The 23,786-nt window shown below is 48.0% G+C and overlaps 1 protein-coding gene and 1 pseudogene across 3 annotated transcripts; both read right to left on the reverse strand.

Annotated features, from left to right (window-relative positions):
* Positions 1-8,954: 8,954 nt before the first annotated feature.
* On the reverse strand, positions 8,955-13,272 carry LOC125552630. 3 transcript variants are annotated; one of them, XM_048716249.1, is made up of 4 exons: positions 12,903-13,272; positions 12,749-12,832; positions 11,716-12,322; positions 8,955-10,025 (listed from the first exon to the last, which is right to left on the reverse strand). In XM_048716249.1, exons 3-4 carry the CDS (start codon positions 12,301-12,303, stop codon positions 9,177-9,179), a joined length of 1,437 nt encoding a protein of 478 aa, XP_048572206.1. In that variant the 5' UTR covers positions 12,304-12,322; positions 12,749-12,832; positions 12,903-13,272; the 3' UTR covers positions 8,955-9,176. The 3 variants fall into 3 exon arrangements, with proteins under 3 accessions (XP_048572206.1, XP_048572204.1, XP_048572205.1); XM_048716247.1 differs by having other exon boundaries at positions 12,741-12,832; XM_048716248.1 differs by lacking the exon at positions 12,749-12,832 and having other exon boundaries at positions 12,903-13,269.
* Positions 13,273-16,834: 3,562 nt separating this feature from the next.
* LOC125555206 lies at positions 16,835-17,070 on the reverse strand (annotated as a pseudogene).
* Between the last annotated feature and the right edge of the window lie 6,716 nt (positions 17,071-23,786).

Genomic DNA, 23,786 nt, shown 5'->3' on the forward strand with positions numbered 1-23,786 from the left:
GGTTGCAATCAGCCCATGGCCTCCCTTTGCAACACCGTTCTCTTTTTTTGCGGGTAAAAAAACTTGTATTACTCAATTATCTGGTCCTTACAATCCTCTAGGACAATCTTCACAACATCCTCAGGTCCTGACCCAACCCATGTCATGGTCCGACTTTCTAATCTAGCAAAGCTGGCAAGCCTATCACTCGCTTTATTCTGACAGTGAGGGACATGAGTAATACAAGAATGCCTAAGTTTTAACAGAAAATTAATTTCACCAACTAAAGAAGCATAAACTGAACGGTCAACCACACCACTAGATAGCATCTCCACCGCCACCCTCGAATCCATCTCGATTTCAATGGGAAGATCAGATCGTTGAATTGCAAAAGACACCCCTTTCATGCAAGCACACAACTCCGCTTCTAGTGCGTCTCTACACGAGAACAAAGCTCTGTTGTTACACACGCACGCACGCATGCCACGGACCCGACACGGCCACGACCGACGTCCGAGACGCCCAGCACGCGCACACACACGCACTGGACATGCCCGGCGTGTCTCATTGGCCAACAAGCTCTGCATGCTGAGAAGACAATAGTGCCATCAACATTCCGCAATATCATCCCAGCTCCCGCGCCACCTTCCGATGAGTAAGAAGCATCCGTATTAAGCTTGACCCAACCTTGTTGAGGCGGTTTCCATGAAGTTTCAGTAACGGGGGCTTGCACTTGTGGTATGGCTCTTTGTTCAAAATTAATGTTGTGCAACACCGTTCTCTGATCTGGGAAACAAAACCGAGGGACAAGGGCTCGCAGGCAGCCCAGGAGAAGGATACAGCCACGGCAGGGAAGGAAGAGAGGAGAGTGACATGTATACTATACCTGTATGGCATAAAAAGACACATGTGTGATTTCAATATACCATGGCATTCGATTTCCACGTTTGCTATACTCAGCATTTTTCGAGACCCTGATTCTGCATCTTAGAAAGTGTCGAAATTGCCAAGTTTTTTTTAACTAAAAGGTCCAACTTTATTTAATCATTCCCCGTGGGGATCTCGTCTGAAATCACATGCAATATGAAATCTGGGGGCACAAAACGCCACAACTAGTCTAGCTTATTGGTCACTGCTTCTCTAGCTACTAAGTGTGCAGCCCTATTTGCCTCTCTTCTGACCCACGACACTTTCCATCTCTCACGCGATGCAAGCATCTGCTTGACTTCTTCCACAATCGGTCCTAGCGGCGACAAGTCCTTCCCTTTACTCTAGAGCTTGCAGGCGATCTCGTGGCAGTCGGTCTCGATGTGTATACTTTGTATGTCTAGCTCTTCTGCCAGCCGAGCTGCTTCTTTGCAAGCACGAAGCTCCACAGCCACTGGATCGCTGCACATTGGAAGGAATTGACCTGTTGCACCCATGTATGCGCCAACATGGTTCCGGAGCACGACACCTGTGCCACCATTCTCCCCCACCTTGGACGTAGCTCCTGTTGGGGAACGTTGCAAAAAACAAAAAATTTCCTACTCGTTTCACCAAGATCCATCTAGGAGTTCATCTAGCAACGAGTGATTAGATGCATCTACGTACCTTGTAGATCGCGAGCGGAAGCGTTCAAAGAACGGGGATGATGTAGTCGAACACGACGTGATCCAAATCACCGATGATCTTAGCACCGAACGGACGGTGCCTCCGCGTTCAACACACGTACGGAACGGATGACGTCTCCTCCTTTCTTGATCCAGCAAGGGGGGAAGAGAGGTTGATGAAGATCCAGCAGCACGACGGCGTGGTGGTGGATGCAGGGCGTCACAGTAGCAGGGCTTCGCCTATACTACGAGAGAGAGATGTAACAGGGAGAGAGGGAAGCACCAAAGGCTGAGGTATGAAGTCCTCCCTCTCCTCAACTATATATAGGAGGGCCAAGGGGGGGTGCGCCAGCCTAGGAGATCCAATCTCCTAGGTGCGGCGGCCAGGGGAGGTTTCCCTCCCCCCCAAGGCACTCAGGGGTGCCTTCCACTAGTGGGACTCCTCCCCCATGGAAACCCTAGGCGCATGGGCCTATAGGGGCTGGTTCCCTTGGCCCATATAGGCCAAGGCGCACCCCCTACAGCCCATGTGGCCCCCCGGGACAGGTGGCCCCACCCGGTGGGCCCCCGGGACCCCTCCGGTGGTCCCGGTACAATACCGATGACCCCGAAACTTGTCCCGATGGCCGAAACAGCACTTCCTATATATAATTCTTTACCTCCGGACCATTCCGAAACTCCTCGTGACGTCCGGGATCTCATCCGGGACTCCGAACAACATTCGGGTTACTGCATATACATATCTTCACAACCCTAGCGTCACCGATCCTTAAGTGTGTAGACCCTACGGTTCGGGAGACAAGCAGACATGACCGAGACGACTCTCCGGTCAATAACCAACAGCGGGATCTGGATACCCATGTTGGCTCCCACATGCTCCACGATGATCTCATCGGATGAACCACGATGTCGAGGATTTAATCAACCCCGTATACAATTCCCTTTGTCAATCGGTATGTTACTTGCCCGAGACTCGATCGTTGGTATCCCAATACCTTGTTCAATCTCGTTACCGGCAAGTCACTTTACTCGTACCGTAATGCATGATCCCGTGATCAACCACTTGGTCACCTTGAGCTCATAATGATGATGTATTACCGAGTGGGCCCAGTGATACCTCTCCGTTATATGGAGTGACAAATCCCAGTCTCGATCCGTGTCAACCCAACAGACACTTTCGGAGATACCTGTAGTGCACCTTTATAGTCACCCAGTTACGTTGTGACGTTTGATACACCCAAAGCACTCCTATGGTGTCCGGGAGTTACACGATCTCATGGTCAAAGGAAAAGATACTTGACATTGGAAAAGCTCTAGCAAACGAACTACACGATCTTTGTGCTATGCTTAGGATTGGGTCTTATCCATCACATCATTCTCCTAATGATGTGATCCCGTTATCAATGACATCCAATGTCCATAGCCAGGAAATCATGACTATCTGTTGATCAACGAGCTAGTCAACTAGAGGCTTACTAGGGACATATTATGGTCTATGTATTCACACGTGTATTACGATTTCCGGATAATACGGTTATAGCATGAATAAAGACAATTATCATGAACAAAGAAATATAATAATAATGCTTTTATTATTGCCTCTAGGGCATATTTCCAACAGCTCCATCTACATTGGCTTTCACCCACCCATCTTGTGGTGGATGACATTTCTCCTTCACTGCAGTTGTCTTCGGCTTGTGTTTTCGGCCATGTATGGACTGCCATTCCTCCATTAAACTGACAACTCTTCTCGCTATCGCGTCCGCATCTTCAATCTTCTGTCCATCACGTGCATTATTCCTTGCTAACCAGAGCGCATACGCGCCCTGTACAAGGACAACTCGTTCATCATCTGATGCTTCTGCGAACCACGTCAAGAGCCACCGCGACAAAGTACTCTGGGAGCAAACCGACGCCGGTGGGATCGCCACCAGTACTCCCAATACCGAGTTCATTGTCTTCCAAAATTTTGCAGAGTGGAAGCAACTCCAGAACCTGTGTTGATTCGTTTCCTCTCGTCCACAAGCCGGACAAAAAACACCTGCTTTAATCTTCCTCCTTGATAGCTCCGACCCCACTGCTAGCCCGTTGCGTATCAACCTCCACATGTGTGTCTTTACCTTGCCTGGTGCCACCGTGTCCCATAGGTTTAGCCAGGATTTATGATCCGCAACAGATGACGAGGTCTCTGGCCGGCCCGAACGCATCCGCTTCTGACTCATACGTAAGTGGTAGGCAGACCGGACAGTAAACATCCCGTTCCTTGTGTAATTCCATGCCTGGTAATCCTCCACCCCGGGCCACCAATTGGGATTTGGTAGATTTCTCGAGCCTCATCAGGAGGAAACATGGCTTCCACTTTGTTCACGTCCCAGGAGCTGCCCGTTTCATCCAGCAGGTCACACACTCTCACAACCCCTTGTACGTAGCTCTGGCCCAGTGGCTTCAAGCTACCCTTCCTCGGAATCCAATTATCGTGATGAATCTTAATTTTGGAGCCGTCTCCAATCCTCCATATCAGACCATCGAGTAAGAGATCTTTCTCGTGCAAAATGCTCTTGAACGTGTACGAGCCACCACTTGGACAAGCTGCATTCAAAATGGATCCATCAACATAATACCTGGCTTTCAACACTCGAGCACATAGTGAGGTGGGTTCCTGGAACAGTCTCCAGGCTTGTTTGGCAAGCATGTCTTGGTTGAAAGCCTCCGGATCTCTAAAACCCGCTCCTCCTTCATGCTTTCTTGTACACATTTTGTCCCAGGCGATCCAATGCACCCTCTTCTTACCATTTGCTTCACCCCACCAGAAGTTCGATGAAATAGAAGACAGGTTCCCGCATATTTTCTTCGTGAGTTGAAAACAGCGCATGGTAAAAGTTGGTGTAGATTGGAGGCCCAACTTGACAAGAATTTCCCTTGCGGTCTTGGATAGTCCTTGCCCTTTCCATCCTGAAACCTTCCCCCTCGCACTTGTCTCAACATATTTGAAGGTTCCGTCCTTCGACTTCCCCACCACCGTGGGTAGTCTAAGATATCTCTCGCTCAGTGCCTCCTCCAAAACCCCTAGCACCTGTTTTAGTTCCTCCTTTTTCTCATCTGGTGTTCCTTTTCCAAAGAAAATTGCAGATTTGTGGAGGTTGACTTTCTGTCCCGAGGCATCCTCATACTCTTTAAGGATGGACCGTAAAGCCTCAAAGTTATCTTGCGAGCCCTCCACAAACACCACACTATCATCAGCAAAGAGGAGGTGAGTCACCGTAGGTCCACTACTCCCGAAAGCCAATCCCTTAACTTGCTTCTCCTATTGCGCAACCCTCAAGAGCGCTGAGAACCCTTCCACACAGAACAAGAAGAGGTATGGGGAGAGGGGATCACCCTGGCGCAGCCCTCTGGACGGGTTGAAATGTTGAGAAAGACCACCGTTCAACTTAACTGAAAAAGTTGCTGATTTCACACACCGCATGACCATCTATGTCCAGTGATCAGAGAAGCCAAATTTCATCATCATTTTCTCCAGGAAATCCCACTCCACCCGATCATATGCCTTCATCATATCCAACTTTACTGCACACATCGACTTTTTCCTTTTCCTCTTCCTGATTGCATGAACACATTCGTAGGCCACTAGCACATTATCCGTTATTAATCTTCCTGGTACAAAAGCACTCTGTTCATCAGATATCATAAAAGGAAGCACAACTTTTAAATGGTTGGCCAGTGCCTTAGCCGCAATCTTATAAAGAACATTACATAAGCTAATTGGGCGAAACTGTGAAAGTAACTCCGGTGAGTTTACTTTTGGAATCATAACAATGATGGTGTCATTAAATCCGTTCGGTGCAGCCTTCCCTGCCAAAAACTCTCTTACCGCACCACATACATCACTCTTAACCAACTGCCAGTGCCGTTGGTAGAACATGGCCGGTAATTCGTCCGGTCCCGGCGCCTTTGTAGGCCCCATTTGGAATAGGGCCGTCTCAATCTCCTCATCTGTGAAAGGCGCACCAAGGTTTCCATTCATCTCATCCGTAACCACTCTCTCAATATGCTGTAGCACCCTGTCACTGCCCGTCGACCCTTCAGAAGCAAAGAGGTTGGCGTAGAATTGAGCGGCCATCATGTGCATACCCTCATCATCTGTACACTTTGACCCATCTTCCTTCCTTAGCGCCTTTACCGTATTTTTTCTTTTCTGATGCGAGGCTCTATTTTGGAAGTACCGTGTGTTTTGGTCACCCTCTGCTAGCCATTCAACCCTTGATATTTGCTTGTAATACACCTCTTCCCTCTCATATAGCTCATGCAGCTGGTCTTCAATCTCCTTCACTTCTTGTCTGTAACCTGACTTTGCAGCTCGCTCCTTAGCATCTACAAGCTGTCCTTTCAAGTGCGCAATCTGTTTTTTAATTGAGCCAAAAACCCTTCGTCTCCACTCTTGCATGGCCATCGAAGCGGTCCGCAGCCGACTGCATGCAGTCTCAAGTTCCCCGTCGTGCTGATTGGCCGCATGGGCCTCACCCCATGCAGCAGCGATCATGTCCTCATACCCCTCATGTCTTGCCCATGCAGCCTCATATAGAAACGCTCTCTGACCCTGGCTCCTCTTCTCAACATTAGTTGTCATTGCTTTGATAAGTAGCGCTTGGTGATCCGACTCCTCCGTCATAATATGTTGCACTTCGACCGCTTGGAAAATCTGCGCAAATTCCGCATTGCATGTCGCCCGGTCCAGTCGAACTTGGATATTGTCGTTCGCATCCCGTTTATTATTACAAGTAAAAGGGTATCCTGAGAATCCCAAATCAGCTAGCCCGCAGTCGGACAAGCATTCCTCGAAAAGTGCCATCTGGTTCAGAGACCTATGATTACCACCCTGCTGTTCATTTTTTCGGAGTGCCTCATTAAAGTCCTCCGCGCAGAGCCACGGCAGATCATCTTGTGCTCGGAGGTACCGAAGCACATCCCATGTCTTTGTTCTCTTTTCAACACTAGGCTCCCCATAGATTCCAGTGAATCTAAACGGGACTCCCTCATACACAATCTTTGCATCTATGTAATATTGGCACCACGGCCGCACGGTAACATCAACGTGATCCCTCCACCATAGTGCTAGTCCCCCACTTTTACCTTTGCAATCCACCGCTACCCCTTGTCTGAACCCCATGCTCCACTTGAGCCTCTCCATTGCCCCTGACCTCTTCTTTGTTTCTGATAAAAACACCACCGCTGGGTTGTATGACCTAATCAGGTCTCGTAGTTCGCCCACTGCCAAGTCCAACCCCAATCCTCGGCAGTTCCAGGCTAGGGCGATCATTGTTCCCGGCGGCCCTGCGCTCTTGCAGGGTCCGTCAATCCATCAGTAGCTTTTGAGATACAGTCAAAAACAAAGCGTTCGTTCTCAGATATTCGATCAAACACCGAGTCCATCTTCAGCCTCGTGGCCCGAATAAAATTTCCCTGGCTGTCATGCTGGTTCATGTCACCCTTTGCCACCCACATTTGTTTTGGAGCCCTCTTCCTGCTAGTGGGATAGTTGTGATCATAGTTTTTCTTTGGCTGATACTCAAACTCATCCCTCGTTCTCCTCACATAATACCCAGGGCGCCTCTCTCTCTGAAAGTATTGTCCCGAACACCCTGCTCCATCATAGCTCTTTGCCACATATCTCTTCCTTAGTTCTTGTCTCATATCCATATGTCTGTTCTTTAGCTCGCTCCTTATTTCCTTCTCCTTTCTTCGTTCCAAGTCTTCGCTCGGATCCTTTGTGCGTATCTCATCTCTTCCTTCCCCCCCCTGCCAGTTCCTCTTCTCCTTTCCCTTTTCCGCAGCCGGCCAGTGCCGCTGCTTATTCGGGATGTTTACCTCCTCTTCATCCTCTTCTCGCTGCCGCCAGTGCGGGAATCAGCCGACACGTTGAAGTCCCTATCCAGATTTCTCTTTGTAGGGATATCTCGGACAAAACCAGATCTCCTCCTTTCACCATTGCTCTCGTTCGAGGGAGCACTGTTGAAACTATGGCTGTTTTGGCCCCCTCCCTTCTGCACCCCGTCCTTGAAAGAGGAAGATCGCCCCGGTGATGCACGGAGCCACTCTCCCCATTGCATATCTGACTACAAAGGGGGCACACACCCTTCTGGACCATGAACAAGCCTTCCACAATCAAAACAGAAGTGAGGGATTTTTTCATAAGCAAAGTCGTACCATATTCCTTCAGGATCGTCTTCTGTCTCCTTCAAATTGAAACCCCTCACAAGGGGCTCGAAGATGGACAGCTTTGTGCGAACCCTAAGGTGCGCTCCTTTAATTGATCCATCTTTCCCCACGTCCACCCGTATCGCTCAACCTAGCCAGTTCCCTAAGGCCTTTCCAAAAGCCTCTGTTCTATTATCCAGGGGAAGGTCAGTAACCCTAACCCAAACCTCCACTGAATCAAAAACCATCTCAGACGGCCTAGTATTACCTTCATACTCCTTCAACACAACCACATTGAAATCAAACTGCCACGGTCCTCCATTAAGCACATGCTTCCAATCACCCTCACTTCCAAAGTGTACCACAAATTTGTTCCCCCCAATATCGCTGAACTTTGCTTCCTTGTGGAGGCCCCAAGCTCTCTGCATAGATTTTTCTAGGGCTTTGAAGTTCATTGGCCTGGGAGTGAAAGCTTTTCCAATGACCGACCACTTTGTAGCCTTAGGCAACTCCTTCCTGCTTCCACCGAAAACAAAACCGGATGATTCCTTCTCTGTAAGAATTAGCCCACCCATCCGATCTGAAAGTCCCGCTGCCTCCGCTGACTCCTTGCCTTCTGTCGGGGGCGTCGATGAAGTTCTGCTTCTCCCTGCGGACGCCATCTTCCCTATCTTTCAATCCTTTCGGAGTCGTCCTTTGCGCCAGCGTTTTCATGGCCGTCGCATTAGAGGCCCTACTCTTCTCCGTCGCACGGGGGGTTATCCTCGACCCATGGGTCTCCATCCCACCCTTGCCGCTTCTCTCCGCCATGGAAAAACCACGGGGTCAAGCACCCAATCCAATCAGCCCGAACAGGGATCGCCGTCGTCCCTCTCGAACCACCGGAATCCTCACCACCACTGCAAAAACCCTAACCCTAGCGAGTCGGCGGCGGTCGCCTTGCGATCGCCCCCTAATCGCCTCTCCGTGATTTTTGTCAAGGTGGACCCACGCCAAGTTTATTTTTACTACAGTCAACTGCATGAAAAACATTGATGCTGAGTTGCTTATATATAATCCACAGTTCTGCCGCACTCTGTAGTATATCCAGGTGCAACTGATTGCCCCGATGCAGTGCTGAACCTGAACCGATATGGATTACAGGCATTCAGATACATATACCTGTCAAGTTTGTCAACACGATTCAGATACCACACCACAAGCAAAAAGACTGAAGGTGCAGCCACATTATTCACAGGGGACACAAGCATACTTATGTGACTTGAGAACAATCTCAAAACTGCACATTTACAACTCTGCTAGCATCTACATCTGACCTATACAACACACCCCCTCCACTGTGTGTCGAATGTCAATAAACCCGTATCTATCATGTGTAACAAACGTATAGCAACTCAAACTTTCAAATTTTCAAGAATCTGTCCACCCCTCGGGGAGCCGCCACCGCCGGTGCCAGTAAATCGACACCCGGGACCAGAGCGGGAACATGAAGCTGTAGTCCGCGGCCTCATCCGGCACCCCGCCCACCGTCAGCGGCAGCCACACGTAGCGCGAGTCCCGCAGCTCCGAAGGGTTCCACCGGTCGGCCATGAAGATGAAGGAGCCTCTCAGGCCTGGGAGTGGCAGCACGAATGTGCTCTGGGAGAAGAAGGTCGTCGACCGGAATATTTCGTTCCCTCCCACGCAGGGGCTCCCCAGCGTCTCCCAGGGCCCCATGACCGACGTCGCGGCGTGAGCCAGCGCCGTGTTGGGCGCCCACCCCGTGCACCCTGAGGTTATCATGTAGTAGGTGCCGTCGAACTTGAAGAGCGCCGGCGCTTCCCGGTGCTGCGCGATGAGAAACCTCCTCATGTCGTCGGTCACGTCGAGGTAGTCGTCGGTCAGCTGGCCGATGTGGAGCTCGCTGTTGTCCTCGGATGAGTATATCAGGTAGGCCTTCCCGTTGTCATCCTTGAAAATGGTCATGTCTCTGCTCTCGCAGCCGTGCGGCCGCTTGCTGTAGAGGTAGGAGAACGGGCCTGTGGGGGAGTCGCTGACCGCCACGCCGACCGACGCCTTGGTGTAGTTAGCGTCATCTATGTGCATCCACATCACGTACTTGCCGGTCCGGTCGTTGTAGATCACCTTCGGCCTCTCCAGGACGTTGGATACGTGGAGGTCATGTGTCACGTTCTTTTTCTCGCCGCGGAGCACGACCCCTTCATTTTTCCATGCCCACAGGTCCTTCGAAGAATAGCAACTCACTCCAACAATGTCAACCTGGGAGGTAGTTTATCTTGGTCAGAATGGCATGACAAAACATAGCAGCAAATGACATGGTAAGTTCAACTGCTGAACATCACTAACTTATGTAGTATGTCACAAGCAACAAATGACATAGCAAGTTCAACTGAACATCACTAGATTATGTACCCCCTCCGATCACAACTATAAGATGTTTTAGATATTTCAATATGGGCTGCATACGGACTGAAATGAATGAACAAACACACTAAAATGCGTCTATATACATCCGAATCAGAAAAAAGTTAGAAGATCGTATAATAGTAAACGGAGGGAGTATGTCCGAAGCAAGATGCAAGTGTATGTCTACATAGTGGTGCATTTTCATGGTCTATAGATGTGTACTCTGTAAGGATGTGTAAGTAAAGCTCTAACCAGGAATCCTTGATGGTCTAGAAAAAATTGTTTCACACCAAATCAGAACTGCACATTTTCTTAATTTTTGAAATCCAGTGTCAAATTCCTATTAAAATTGATTAGTTGATAGTATTAGATGCTGTGTGGCACTATTGCGGTCCCCTTGGGTTCGTTAAACGAAAGAACTATGATCATGGTAAATTTCCTAAACCAACTGCCTAACTTGTTTCCCACAAAAGGAAAAAAGTAACTCCCTAACTTCTTGAAAAACCTACAATAGTCTTCTTAGAAAATGCACAAGCATTGTCTTTCTAATTCTATTGATACTTGACTGCACAATCATGTATCTGCCATCTAATTCTGCTGACACTGGATTGCAACAACTTGACACTGAATAACGGTTTTTCTAGATGATGCGCAGGCATTCTGTGTCTTCTTGCTTAAAATGTTCAAACAAAATAACTAGGAATGGACACAGAGTATTCTTTTATGCAACCGAATAGCATCAGACCAAAAATGTCCAAACAATTATCACATGATAAGGTATCGAAGATATTATCTATTTGTTATCCCTAAAATTTATACTACATTAACCTACGTTTCTAGTGACTTGCCTTCACGCAGCCCGGGTAACGTCCTTACCTTCAGAACCGAAAATTACTTCCAACATGTCCCCTAGCAACTGGGCCTCAGCGACAGAATCTAGATGCATTTAGAAAAAATTAGATGCATGCATTAGCACACACTACTCCACAGGTACTGAAACCCTTGCAACGGTATTTAGAAAAAGGGAAATAGGCTTACTAAAACGTTTGTAGAATTATACAATTTTTGTTGTGTGTGAATGATATTGCCAACTCCATCGACTGAATCTTGTATACAGGAATACAGATTTTGATTATCTGAGAATAGTGTAGTCCGTCTGTTGGCATGTTTTCCTTAATCTTGCAGCCAGGCATAGGACTGGTGTAGTGACACAAAATATACTTGATCATTTCCCACCCATTTTGTTTACAATTTGACTACGCTGCTAGGCCTACTCACACGTATATCAGGCTCATGTGCACTAAAAGAGGGCTGATCAATTCTGCTTCTGTACATATTGTCTGATGCATTAGTGAAGAGTAGAGCAAATAAATGTAAATGCAATGTCTGGCTCTAAATTCAGTTAGGGGTACGTTTCGAGTACGGCAAATCTGCAATAATGTATGTTCTCTGATTAATCCACCAAAATGATACGGAAGCTCTTCAGGAGTGACATACAAATGATAACAGAAAATATTCAGAGCGTCAGAACAGTTCGACTTACTCGATCAGCACCCTTGCTGTGAGCCTTGTAAGTCTTGCCATCCTTGTTCTCCCCGTACCAGAAGTAGGTCTCGGTCCTCTCATCGTACAGCACGCCGCCTCCGTGAGCCTGGATCGGCTTGCCGTCGGTGTCGAGCCACACCCTCCCGGGGTGGTAGAAGTACATGCTGTCGTTGCCGCCGTGGACGGGATCGATGGCCGTCCTCGGCTCCGGGAAGAACATGTCGTGCACGGCCGAGGACTCGTCCAGGAACTCGTCCACCACGGACAGCGGCTTGGTGTGCTCCCCCTTGCGCCGCACGGCCCGCGGGTTCCTCCGGCTCCGGGCGGGCGTCACCTGGAACCTCTCCTCCTCCACCACCTCCAGCTCCCTGAGGATCGCCCGGTGGATCTCGCGGGGCCTGCCGCCCTGGTCATCCTTGCCGTGGGTGACGAGCAGGTGGAAGTTCAGAAGGACCAGCAGCGCCGCCAGGCACCACACCAGCAGGGTCAGGGAGCGGTGGCTCGCCGCGTAGCAGTAGCAGCGCAGGGCCAGAGATTTGGGATGGTGCTTGCTCCTCGCGCCCATGGCCATGCTGCCGCCGCTCATCCGCTCCGGCTGGCACGCGCTGCGGCAGGAGAAGGAAGAAAGGATGCCTTATCAGACTGTAAAGAGATAGAATTTGGAAATTTGCGGAAAATGAGCAGGCTCGCGGCTACATGTGTCAAATCAAGAAAGAAACAGAGGTTCGCTGGGACAAGTCCAGCATTTCGCGGGCGCCAGATTCCATCCCCAATTTGGCGCAGCATGGCCAGAAATTTCCCATGTTTTGTCACGAGATGATTTCGGGAAGGTTTGCCAAAGCAGAGCACATCCTCTTCTCAGCTAAGCTCAGCTGGAGCAAGTCAAGACGGAGAGCTGTACTAGGAATCCGGCGAAATTGGCGCCAAGGACAGAGGACAGTTCAAGAAACTACCCACTCAGCACGCAAACGAAATGAAAAGGAAAAAGGAGCAGCAAAAGAAAGAGAAGCCAACTAAGCTCACCAAGCCACCATGGCGGGTTGATCCAGGGAGCGGAAGAGGACGAGCTAAAAAAAGCTAAGCTAAGCCCAATCCCGCCTGGTAAGTACTACCACCTACCAGCAGAAGAAGAATAAGAATAACCTCCCCAGCAAGCGATTAAAGAAATCGGCGGCGCTCACTCACCATGGGCGGGCCGGTGCTCCGGCCCCGAGATCCCGTCAGACGATGATGGGGAGGGAGATGCTCTCTCTGATTAGATTAGGCGGAGCTGCGATCTGGCTCCCGGGGAGATCATGGAGGGGCTCGCTTGGCTTGAGCGGCTGGCAATGCGAGTCGTCTAGTGGCGAATCGCGGCGACGACGAGCGCCTCTGCTTTACTCTGGCTCCTGGCGGTCGCGGTCACGGACAGTGGAGCTGCGGGGGCGGGCCGCTCCTGGAAAGGTCGCCCGTCACGTAATGGTGGGTGGGGGTGGCGGATTGGCGGGGCGGAAGACACCTGTGCTGCGGCCGCTGTGCGGCGGGCGTGCCCTGCGGCTCGGGTCGGGGACGGGTTGGGGATGGGGATGGTCGCCCGCGGCAGGTGGCCGCCGTGCTTGACATGTCTTGGCTACTCACATCATTGTTTTTTAAACGTAGGCGAAAAAATTTCTCGTCCCACGTTAATTAACGAGGTTCCAGAGCATCTCCGGAGCTAGCTCCATATTTTAAGCCCTCGAAAGCAAAACAGTCTTGCTGCTATACCTGTGAGGTTTTATATTGAGATCCGTGCAAAAAAAAATCTTGGCATTTTCTTTTTCTTCTTCCATATTATATCACTTGACTTAGTTAAATCTCAGTCGACTGAGATCTAACCACACCAAAGCAAAATGAGCTGCTCCATTTACAGGGATGAAGAGAAAAAAACACCAACTCAGCGACACTACCTCTTTTCCGTTTTTATTAGGCCTGTGTGTATTTCTATAGTAATAACAATTTAATCAACATAGTATAACTTGTACGGAGTATTATAAACTTCAAATGATATACTTTTAGTGGTATGCATTTTGAGATTTATTACTTGCTGGTTAAATTATCAATCTAGGATACCCGCAAGCCTAGTAAATCCGAAGGAGGCAGTAGATCATATATCTTTTTAACCGGTATGTTGTGTTGTGTGCTCACTTTTGCATTGAGCGCAGATACCATTAGCTTGTTGTTTAATTTGCATTTTCATTTTTCCTTCATCTTCACCAAATGCTCAGTAGAGCGTTGCACCGCTGGGCAGCACTAGGATGTGGCGGAGAGCGGTCTTGCTTTGGGACAGCCGGAGGCGGACGAAGCAGAGCTCCGACTCAGGGATGCCAGAGGTGGACAGCGGTGTTGCGGAGGTGCGTAAGGAGGTGAGACAGCGTCAAGGATGCAGAATGAGAGACCGCATCGAGAAGGATGAAGGTGGACGATGACATAATGTGGGCTGAGGTAGGGTTTCAGATGCAGGGGTCGGGCGGCTAAAGACGAGGCAGGTTGTCGAGGGGATGGGAATGGAGGAGAGAGAATAGTTGGAGGTGGTGCACGTGACGATGAGAGAGGAGCACAGTGACTACATGACCGCTGACACATGGGAGGACAGGAAGGTGTTGGGGGCATAACATGGAATTTCTTTCCGCCTTGCCAACTATCTTACGAGGACCATGTAGAAGAGGCCCCAATTGCAAGGGGCTATGTAATGGGGTTTTTCCCTTCCTATTCTAGAGGCCATAGTTGGAGCTCAACTAGAGTTGTTTTATCTTCTTTTTCTCTTTTGCCTTTGTGTGCATCTGTGATGGCTATCTATGTGCACTAATAAAGAGAGACAAAAAAAATAAAAACTAGTTGAGGGATTTCTTTTAATAATAAGCGCTAATTACTAGTGATAAACACATCTTCTATATCTAAATAGGAGCACCCCACTAGGTAATTTCCCTGCATTCTCATGAAGCCACAACACTCAAATTGTTACAGCCGTTGATGCAGTATAGCCCAGGAGTCTGCAGCCGTCAGATCTAAAGTTCATGAAATTATAAGACCTGCCACCGCTAAGTGAAAGATACTGATTCGTTCGTTCCAGCTGTCCCGCTCGCTGCCTGCCTCCGTCTTGATTTGTTTTAGTTTTTCTTTTGGGTGGACTGCTAGAGAAACAAAATAAGAAATTGCAATCAAATCCTCTTGTTTTACATTCAACACCCCATAAAAAGAAACCAAACCACAGTCAAATCATGAAGGTTTGGGCGACCTTGTTGAAGGTGACCTCACCTGAGATGGATTGGCCACCATCTCCAAACACAACCTTGCCAGCACATGCCAAGGGAAAAAGGGCCTGCCATCAGAGGGTTGAATATGGCCGTTGGGATTTGCCCTCAAATCCATTTGAGGGTTGCATTAGATTCAAGCCACCCAAATCGCTCGCCAAAGACAATATTGTGTTTGATACGAAGCTCTCGTGCCGAAGGTCGAAACAGAAGCATAAGATGTTGATGATGAGAGCCGATGACAACAATAGATCCTTGGGCTTGGCTTAGATTCAGATCATTCTCACCTTTTTCACCATCATGGTGGCAACAAGACAGGGGCGGAACACCTCCAAATACCTTGAGATCCATCGCAAAGAACGACTTGATTTTCAAAGTCGTCGCATGACCCCACCCCAACAGCACCCCCCTCACACCCCTATGGGCGTGCGCGCGCGCGCACACACACACATATATGAAACAGGAGCTAGGAAAGTGCATCTCCAGCACCGCACGCCACTCACAAGTAGTGGCGCGCCGCTTCTCCACAACATGCAACCAAATCACCGCATAGCGTCGGTCACACACGCGACAAGAGCCAATAACATAACTAAGATAACACTACCTTGTACATCAAACCCAGGCTCCACTCCCATCCCCACTCCGGCGGGCGACACTACCGAAGGGAAGCTAAGGGACCTGAGCAGCTCGAGAATTCATAACTAACCTCACCAAGCATGACACCTAAACCCACCATGCTTGGTTCACGCACACACTGGCGGAGCTTCAGGGGGGGGCAACGTGTGCCATGCCTCCCCCCCCCCCCCCCCCCCCCCCCCCCCCCAAGCTCAGAAGTAAACATCTCTAAAAACCAGCTAAAAGCAATTATGCCCCCCCCCCTCCCCCCTTTCATGATTTCGGCTCAATCTCGGCCACTGCACAGACATAATGCAGATGTTGCATAATCCTTGTCAATCATGCCCCACGCACGAGCCCTATCACAACTCACAAGTCTCATGCGACAAAAGTGATGCTTGTGTTCTTTTTGAGCAATGCTACATACACGACACTATTTGTACAATTTGTATACGATGAGCCTGCTGAGCCCTTTCATCATGTTAGATGCGTGGATTAGCACATTTGGATCAGTCGTCGTGCAAGGAGCGGCTAGCAAACTGTCTGTTCTTTTTGGGGTTCCTTGTTCTGAAAGGGAAACGATGCCCATGGGATGACAATTACGGGCGAACCAAACACGTATGCTGTGGTTCGGCTTTAAACTTGTGGCTTCTAATCTTGTACCGCAAAGCTAAGTTGGCATGGGTTTGACAAGACGTGATATGATTCCGTTCCTTGAAGTTGTTTTTGGGCATGGATTTGAAAAAGCCAACGACGTGATGCGGCCAGTGCTTCCCCGGAAACGGCTCGCTGTAACTCCTACTTCCTTCGTTCTCAAATATTTGCCTCTATAGAGATTTTAACAAGTAACTACATACAAAGCAAAATGAATGAATCTACATTCTAAAATATGTCTACATACAGTCGTATGTTGTCCTTTTAGAGGTTTCAAATGATGACTACATACAGAGTAAAATAAGTGAATCTATATTCTAAAATATATCTATATACATTCGTATGTGATGACTATTTGAAATCTTTAAAAAGATAAATATTTAGAAACAGAGGAAGTAATTATTTTATGCTTAACTTGACCAAGCATGACACATCTAACAACCCTGTTAGTTGGTGCACGTGATGCGAATTATGTGCAGTCCAGTCCTTGAAATATGTCTAAACTCGAAGGCTGCGCGAAGCAACTCTTAATACGGTGCACGTACGCAATTTCTTTGTGCACAGGAAAAAAATCTTTAATTGTGGCGCGCCGGGCCCGGGCAGCAGTGCAACGCCCGGGCGACACATGAAGGCCCAAGTGGCAAGCCACTGTGGTGGGCCTTTCCCCAAAAGAAATAAATTTAATATCGTTATAGGCACATGGTCCACATATCAGACATTAAACTGATTAAAAACAGATACTTTCGTTTTAAGGTCAGATTTACCAATTTTGCCGATACTACACTTGATCTTAGCCAAAAGGCCGAGAAAGGTATGAGTTGTTGTGCGGCCCTCCGCCTCCTTTTATAGGCTCGTCGAGCGACTCCACCGCTCCCCGCGAGCGAGGTGGGACTAAACGAACCAGCAGCTGCGCCTCGTGAGCTGCTGCCTCTGCGCTTCCGGCTGACCAGCCGTTTTGTGAGGGCTTGAAGTTGAGGCCCAATGCGAAGATACCAGCCCATAATGCCCCATATGCCTAGATGGCCCAGTGAACTAGACTGGACCGTTCCCTTTTTTCGCTTGAAAGTTCGAAGCTTGCACATTGCCCGGGAGGAAAAAAAAAAGGATTTCAGTGCCATCTTTGCCTTTGTGTATATCCGTTGTGTCCTCGTGGTGGTGTGTTCTTTTCTCGGATGAAACTTTCCTCGTGGTGGTGTTAGTCAGATGATGCAATTTTCCCTCATAGTTTAAAAAAGGCAGATGATGCAATTGAGCTTGATGTGGGATTAGCTTAAGATAACGTTTTCACGCAAAATAAGGTTACATTTCGTCTTATACAAGAATAAGGTCACAATAAGTAAGGCCAGAACTTTCTGTTTGTTTGGTAGAGACAAATGTGGACTGGCTCTTTTACTTACATTTGGAACTGTAGTGTTCATGATGGTAATAGTACACCGCTCCCTATTTTTTCATGGCAATAAGCTTCGTTTTGGTTTCTCTCTACTTCTATGGTTTTTTCTTATTAAACAACCTCCTTGTTGCCTTCAATACTAATTAAAAGAAATCCCCTTACTCTTCTCGACAAAACAAAGGGCACGCTAAGTATTAGTTTTTTTTGAGGGAGCACGCTAAGTATTAGTTGGCCGATTTGTGCCAGAATTAGTTGGGTCGCTGGCAGTTAGATCATGCCCTTGGATCGCACCTATGAAGCAGATGAACCATGTCGTCCTCCACACGGTTACAACGCCCGCACGCATAAACATGTGACATCCAAACCTGCTATGTGAAGCATATGAGATCCCCTGCCACTGCAATATCGACTGACTCATCCTTCTCATCCTCGGATGTCGGCCCTGCATGCCCCTTGCAACCAGTGCCCGAGCCTGCAACAACACCGTCCCTTTATAGCATTTGTGCCCCCATCCCCCACTTGTATCGCAACATCATGCAACACCTTGTGTCATCGGTCATTGATAGCTTGCAAGTGCACAGGGTTTGGCTGTAGCTTTTTAAAATAATAGTATCGATCCCACAGGGGACGCGGGGGAATTGATTTTGTCTCTTGTGGAGATTTATAAAGTGTGCCTACAAGTTGTTAAGGAGTAAACAAAACGGTTGCAAGAGTTTGTGGTGGTATTGTGAAAGGTCATTGATACGTCCATTTTGCATCATGTTTCCTACTGTAATTTATAATGTTTTTATGCATAATAATGCTTCATGGAGTAATTATAATGCTTTTCTCTCTCATAATATGCAAGGTTTACACAAAAAAGGGAGAATGGCGGCAGCTGAAATTCTGGACCTGAAAAAGCTACGTCGGAGTTACCTATTTTGCACATATCCAAATGAGCTGAAAAATTACGGAGAATTGTTTTAAAATATATGAAAAATAATGGAGCAAATAACTATCATAGGGGGCCCACCAGGTGGGCACACCCACCAGGGCGCGCGGCGCGTGTCGGTGTCGAAACCGGCGGATCTCGGGTAGGGGGTCCCGAACTATACGCCTAAGGTCGATGGTAACAGGAGATAGGGGACACGATGTTTTATCCAGGTTCGGGCCCTCCTGATGGAGGTAATACCCTACGTCCTGCTTGATTGATCTTGATGAATATGAGGATTACAAGAGTTGATCTACCACGAGATCGTAATGGCTAAACCCTAGATGTCTAACACGTATGATTATGATTGTTCCTAAGGACTAAACCCTCCGGTTTATATAGACACCGGAGGGGCCTAGGGTTATACAAAGTCGCTTACAGAGAAAGGAAATAATACATCCAGACGCCTAGCTTGCCTTCCACGCAAAGGAGAGTCTCATCTGGACACGGGAGAAAGTCTTCTATCTTGTATCTTCATGGCCCAATAGTCCGACCCATGTCACACATGCCGTACGCCTGAGGACCCCTTAATCCAGGACTCCCTCAGTAGCCCCCGAACCAGGCTTCAATGACGATGTGTCCGGCGCGCTGATAGTCTTCGGCATTGTAAGGCGGGTTCTTCCTCCGAACACTTCAAAGCGTCTGATCCAAAGAGTCATACTCGGCTTTCCATTTAATGTCGTACCCATTGGCTTCTGCGCCTCCACCGCTTCGGTTTGCACGTGTCGAGAAAACACGAAAGGTCAGAGTACTTTTTGCACATAACACCCTGGCCATGCAAGAAGGGCGTCTATTTAAAGGGACTGGATCTCAGATCCCATTCCACATCGAGCGGAAAATCCTTAGAGCTTGCTAGGAGAAACCATTCCAGCATGGCTAGCGTTCCCAGTTCTTCCTCCCGCCCCCATGGCTCCGAAAAAGGCGATTGGGGGAAATGCTCAGTATCCCATGGCCAGCTAAGTAAGCTTCAAACACAGGGATCCCCCCTCCCCCGTGGATCTAGTCCCTGTCCGGGCAGGATTGACCTCTTTTACGGGCGAAGCCCTGGCAGAAAAATTCCCCAATCCAGCCAAGGGGAGCTAGTGTGCTTTATATCCTTAATAAGAGGCGTCGGGTTTCCAATCCACCCCTCCCTTCGAGGTCTTCTGGAGTACTACGGCCTCCAACTGCACAATCTCATGCCGGGCTCCATTCTGCACATCGCGGGCTACGTTGCTCTTTGCGAGCTATTCCTGGGCTGCGAGGCCCATTTCGAGCTATGGAGGAAATTGTTCTGCCTCGTCCATCGCTCCCAAAAGGGATCTATATTTGAGGTGGGGGCGCTGAAATATGGTGCATAGTTGGGACCGAATACTTATCTGGCACGCCAAAGAAGGCGTCCGAAGAGTGGCCCTCGGAGTGGTTCTATATTGAGGATGTCGCTCTCCCAGACCCAGTCCGAATGGGCCTTCCTGAATTTACCAGTGCTCCATTGAAGAAACACCACAGCTGGCGCCCTCGGAGCCTCGAGGAGGAAGATAGTGCGGAAGTCCAACAATTAATGGGCAAGATAAGGACACTCATCCAATTCGGATTATCAATAATCGAGGTAATGGCCACTTCCATAGCGCGAGGTGTTCAGCCGCTCCAATTCAGGGGGCTTCCCATGTGGCACTACAAATGGGGAAGACGACACCTCGCGCTGTGGACGAAAGGGTCCGTATTCCCTTACCACCCTGGCCGCAATACTGGCCGATCCGTATAAAGGGGAGAAAGAGGAGTTCACTCGTCTTACGCTCCGGGAAGGATTTTCTATGTACAATCCTCCTAGCTGGGTGAGTTTTAATCCCACCACTCTACTCAACCCTCTCCCTGAGTCATGTTTAATTGGCATTAACCCGTCGATTTGCAATAGGAATGGCGGAATGTTATAGCGGGGATCTATAGCCCCGCTCCACAGCCGGAGAACCATAACCGGGACCTTGACCCCGGATACTAAGAGGATCCGGACATATTTGTAGAGCTTGAGGAGGGAGTATTCTACCAGGCGAGCTATGATGGCACGGTAGTGCCAATCGTTGCCGACTATCCCGGCCTCCCTCCTGCCTCACATGTAAGTAATCAGGAGACATCTCCTCCAAAAGAGCTTCCTCACTGTACCTCACCCACTGCACTGTCTCGTGCTCCAAAGGGGAGGCACTCGACGCGCCATGCTACACCAGAGGCATCTCGTAAGAGCACGGCGCCCGCGCCGAACAAGTCGTCGAAGAGGAAGGCAGACGATAACACAGCCGAACCTTCATCGAAGAGGTATGGCTTTTTAAATATGCCTCATGGGCGTCACATCGAATTGTGACATTATCTGGTGCGTCTTATTGATAACCCACAAGTATAGGGGATCGCAACAGTTTTCGAGGGTAGAGTATTCAACCCAAATTTACTGATTCGACGCAAGGGGAGCCAAAGAATATTCTCAAGTATTAGCAGCTGAGTTGTCAATTCAACCACACCTAGAAACTTAATATCTGCAGCAAAGTGTTTAGTAGCAAAGTAATATGATAGTAGTGGCAACGATAGCAAAAGTAATGTTTTTGGGTTTTATAGTGATTGTGACAATAGCAACGGAAAAGTAAATAAGCGAAGAACAATATATGAAAAGCTCGGATGCATTGGATTGGTGATGGAGAATTATGCCAGATGCGATCGATCATGTAACAGTCATAACATAGGGTGACACAGAACTAGCTCTAGTTCATCAATGTAATGTAGGCATGTATTCCGAATATAGGCATACGTGCTTATGGAAAAGAACTTGCATGACATCTTTTGTCCTACCCTCCCGTGGCAGCGGGGTCCTAATGGAAACTAAGGGATATTAAGGCCTCCTTTTAATAGAGTACCGGACCAAAGCATTAACACATAGTGAATACATGAACTCCTCAAACTACGGTTATCACAGGGAGTGGTCCCGATTATTGTCACTTCGGGGTTGCCGGATCAAAACACATAGTAGGTGACTATAGACTTGCAAGATAGGATCAAGAACTCACATATATTCATGAAAACATAATAGGTTCAGATCTGAAATCATGGCACTCGGGCCCTAGTGACAAGCATTAAACATAGCAAAGTCATAGCAACATCAATCTCAGAACATAGTGGATACTAGGGATCAAACCCTAACAAAACTAACTCGGTTACATGATAAATCTCATCCAACCCATCACCGTCCAGCAAGCCTACGATAGAATTACTCACGCACGGCGGTGAGCATCATGAAATTGGTGATGGAGGAAGGTTGATGATGACGATAGCGACGGATTCCCCTCTCCGGAGCCCCGAACGGACTCCAGATCAGCCCTCCAGAGAGAGTTTAGGGCTTGGCTGCGGCTCCGTATCGTAAAACGCGATGAATCTGTCTCTTTGATTTTTTTCTCCCCGAAAGTGAATATATGGAGTTGGAGTTGAGGTCGGTGGAGCGTCAGGGGCCCCACGAGGCAGGGGAGCGCGCCCAGGGGGTAGGGCGCGCCCCCACCCTCGTGGACATGGCGTGGGCCCCCTGACGTGGATCTTTCTTCCAATATTTTTTTTATATATTCCAAAAATAATCTCCGTTGATTTTTAGGTCATTCCGAGAACTTTTATTTCTGCACAAAAATAACACCATGGCAATTCTGCTGAAAACAACGTCAGTCCGGGTTAGTTCCATTCAAATCATGCAAGTTAGAGTCCAAAACAAGGGCAAAAGTATTTGGAAAAGTAGATACGACGGAGACGTATCAACTCCCCCAAGCTTAAACCTTTGCTTGTCCTCAAGCAATTCAGTTGATAAACTGAAAGTGATAAAGAAAAACTTTTAAAAACTCGGTTTGCTCTTGTTGTTGTAAATATGTAAAGCTAACATTCAAGTTTTTAGCAAAGATTATGAACTAACCACATTCGCAATAACATTTAGGTTTCATGTTTACTCATATCAATGGAATAATCAACTAGCGAGCAATAATAATAAATCTCGGATGACAACACTTTCTCAAAACAATCATAATATGATATAACAAGATGGTATCTCGCTAGCCCTTTCTGAGACCGCAAAACATAAATGCAGAGCACCTTTAAAGATCAAGGACTGACTAGACATTGTGATTCATGGTAAAAGAGATCCAGTCAAGTCATACTTAATGTAAACTAATAGTAATGGATGCAAATGACAGCGGTGCTCTCCAACTGGTGCTTTTTAATAAGAGGATGATGACTCGGCATAAAAGTAAATGGATAGGCCCTTCACAGAGGGAAGCAGGGATTTGTAGAGGTGCCAGAGCTCGGTTTTGAAATAAATATGAATAATGTTTTGAGCGGTATACTTTCATTGTCAACATAACAACCGAGAGATCTCGATATCTTCCATGCTACACACATTATAGGCGGTTCCCGAACAGAATGGTAAAGTTTATACTCCCCCTCCACCAACAAGCATCAATCCATGGCTTGCTCGAAACGATGAGTGCCTCCAACTAACAAGAGTCCCGGGGGAGTTTTGTTTGCGGTTATTTTGATTTGATTTGCATAAAGCATGGGACTGGGCATCCCGGTGACCAGCCATTTTCTCGTGAGTGAGGAGCGAAGTCCACTCCTCTTGAGAATAACCCGCCTAGCATGGAAGATACAGACAACCCTAGTTGATACATGAGCTATTCGAGCATACAAAACAGAATGTTTATTTGAAGGTTTAGAGTTTGACACATACAAATTTACTTGGAATGGCAGGTAGATACCGTGTATAGGTAGGTATGGTGGACTCATATGAACAACTTTGGGGTTTATGGAGTTGGATGCACAAGCAGTATTCCCGCTTAGTACAAGTGAAGGCTAGAAAAAGACTGGGAAGCGACCAGCTAGAGAGCGACAATAGTCATGAACATGCATTAAAATTAATCAACACCGAATGCAAGCATGAGTAGGATATAATTCACCATGAATATAAATATCATAGAGACTATGTTGATTTTGTTTCAACTACATGCGTGAACATGTGCCAAGTCGAGCCACTCGAATCATTCAAAAAAGGATACCACCCTATCATACCACATCACAACCATTTTAATAGCATGTTGGCACGCGAGGTAAACCATTATAAGCTCCTAGCTAATTAAGCATGACATAAGCAACTATAATCTCTAATTGTCATTGCAAAC

This window comes from Triticum urartu, chromosome 4 (assembly GCF_003073215.2).
Source record: "Triticum urartu cultivar G1812 chromosome 4, Tu2.1, whole genome shotgun sequence".
Lineage (NCBI taxonomy): Eukaryota > Viridiplantae > Streptophyta > Magnoliopsida > Poales > Poaceae > Triticum > Triticum urartu.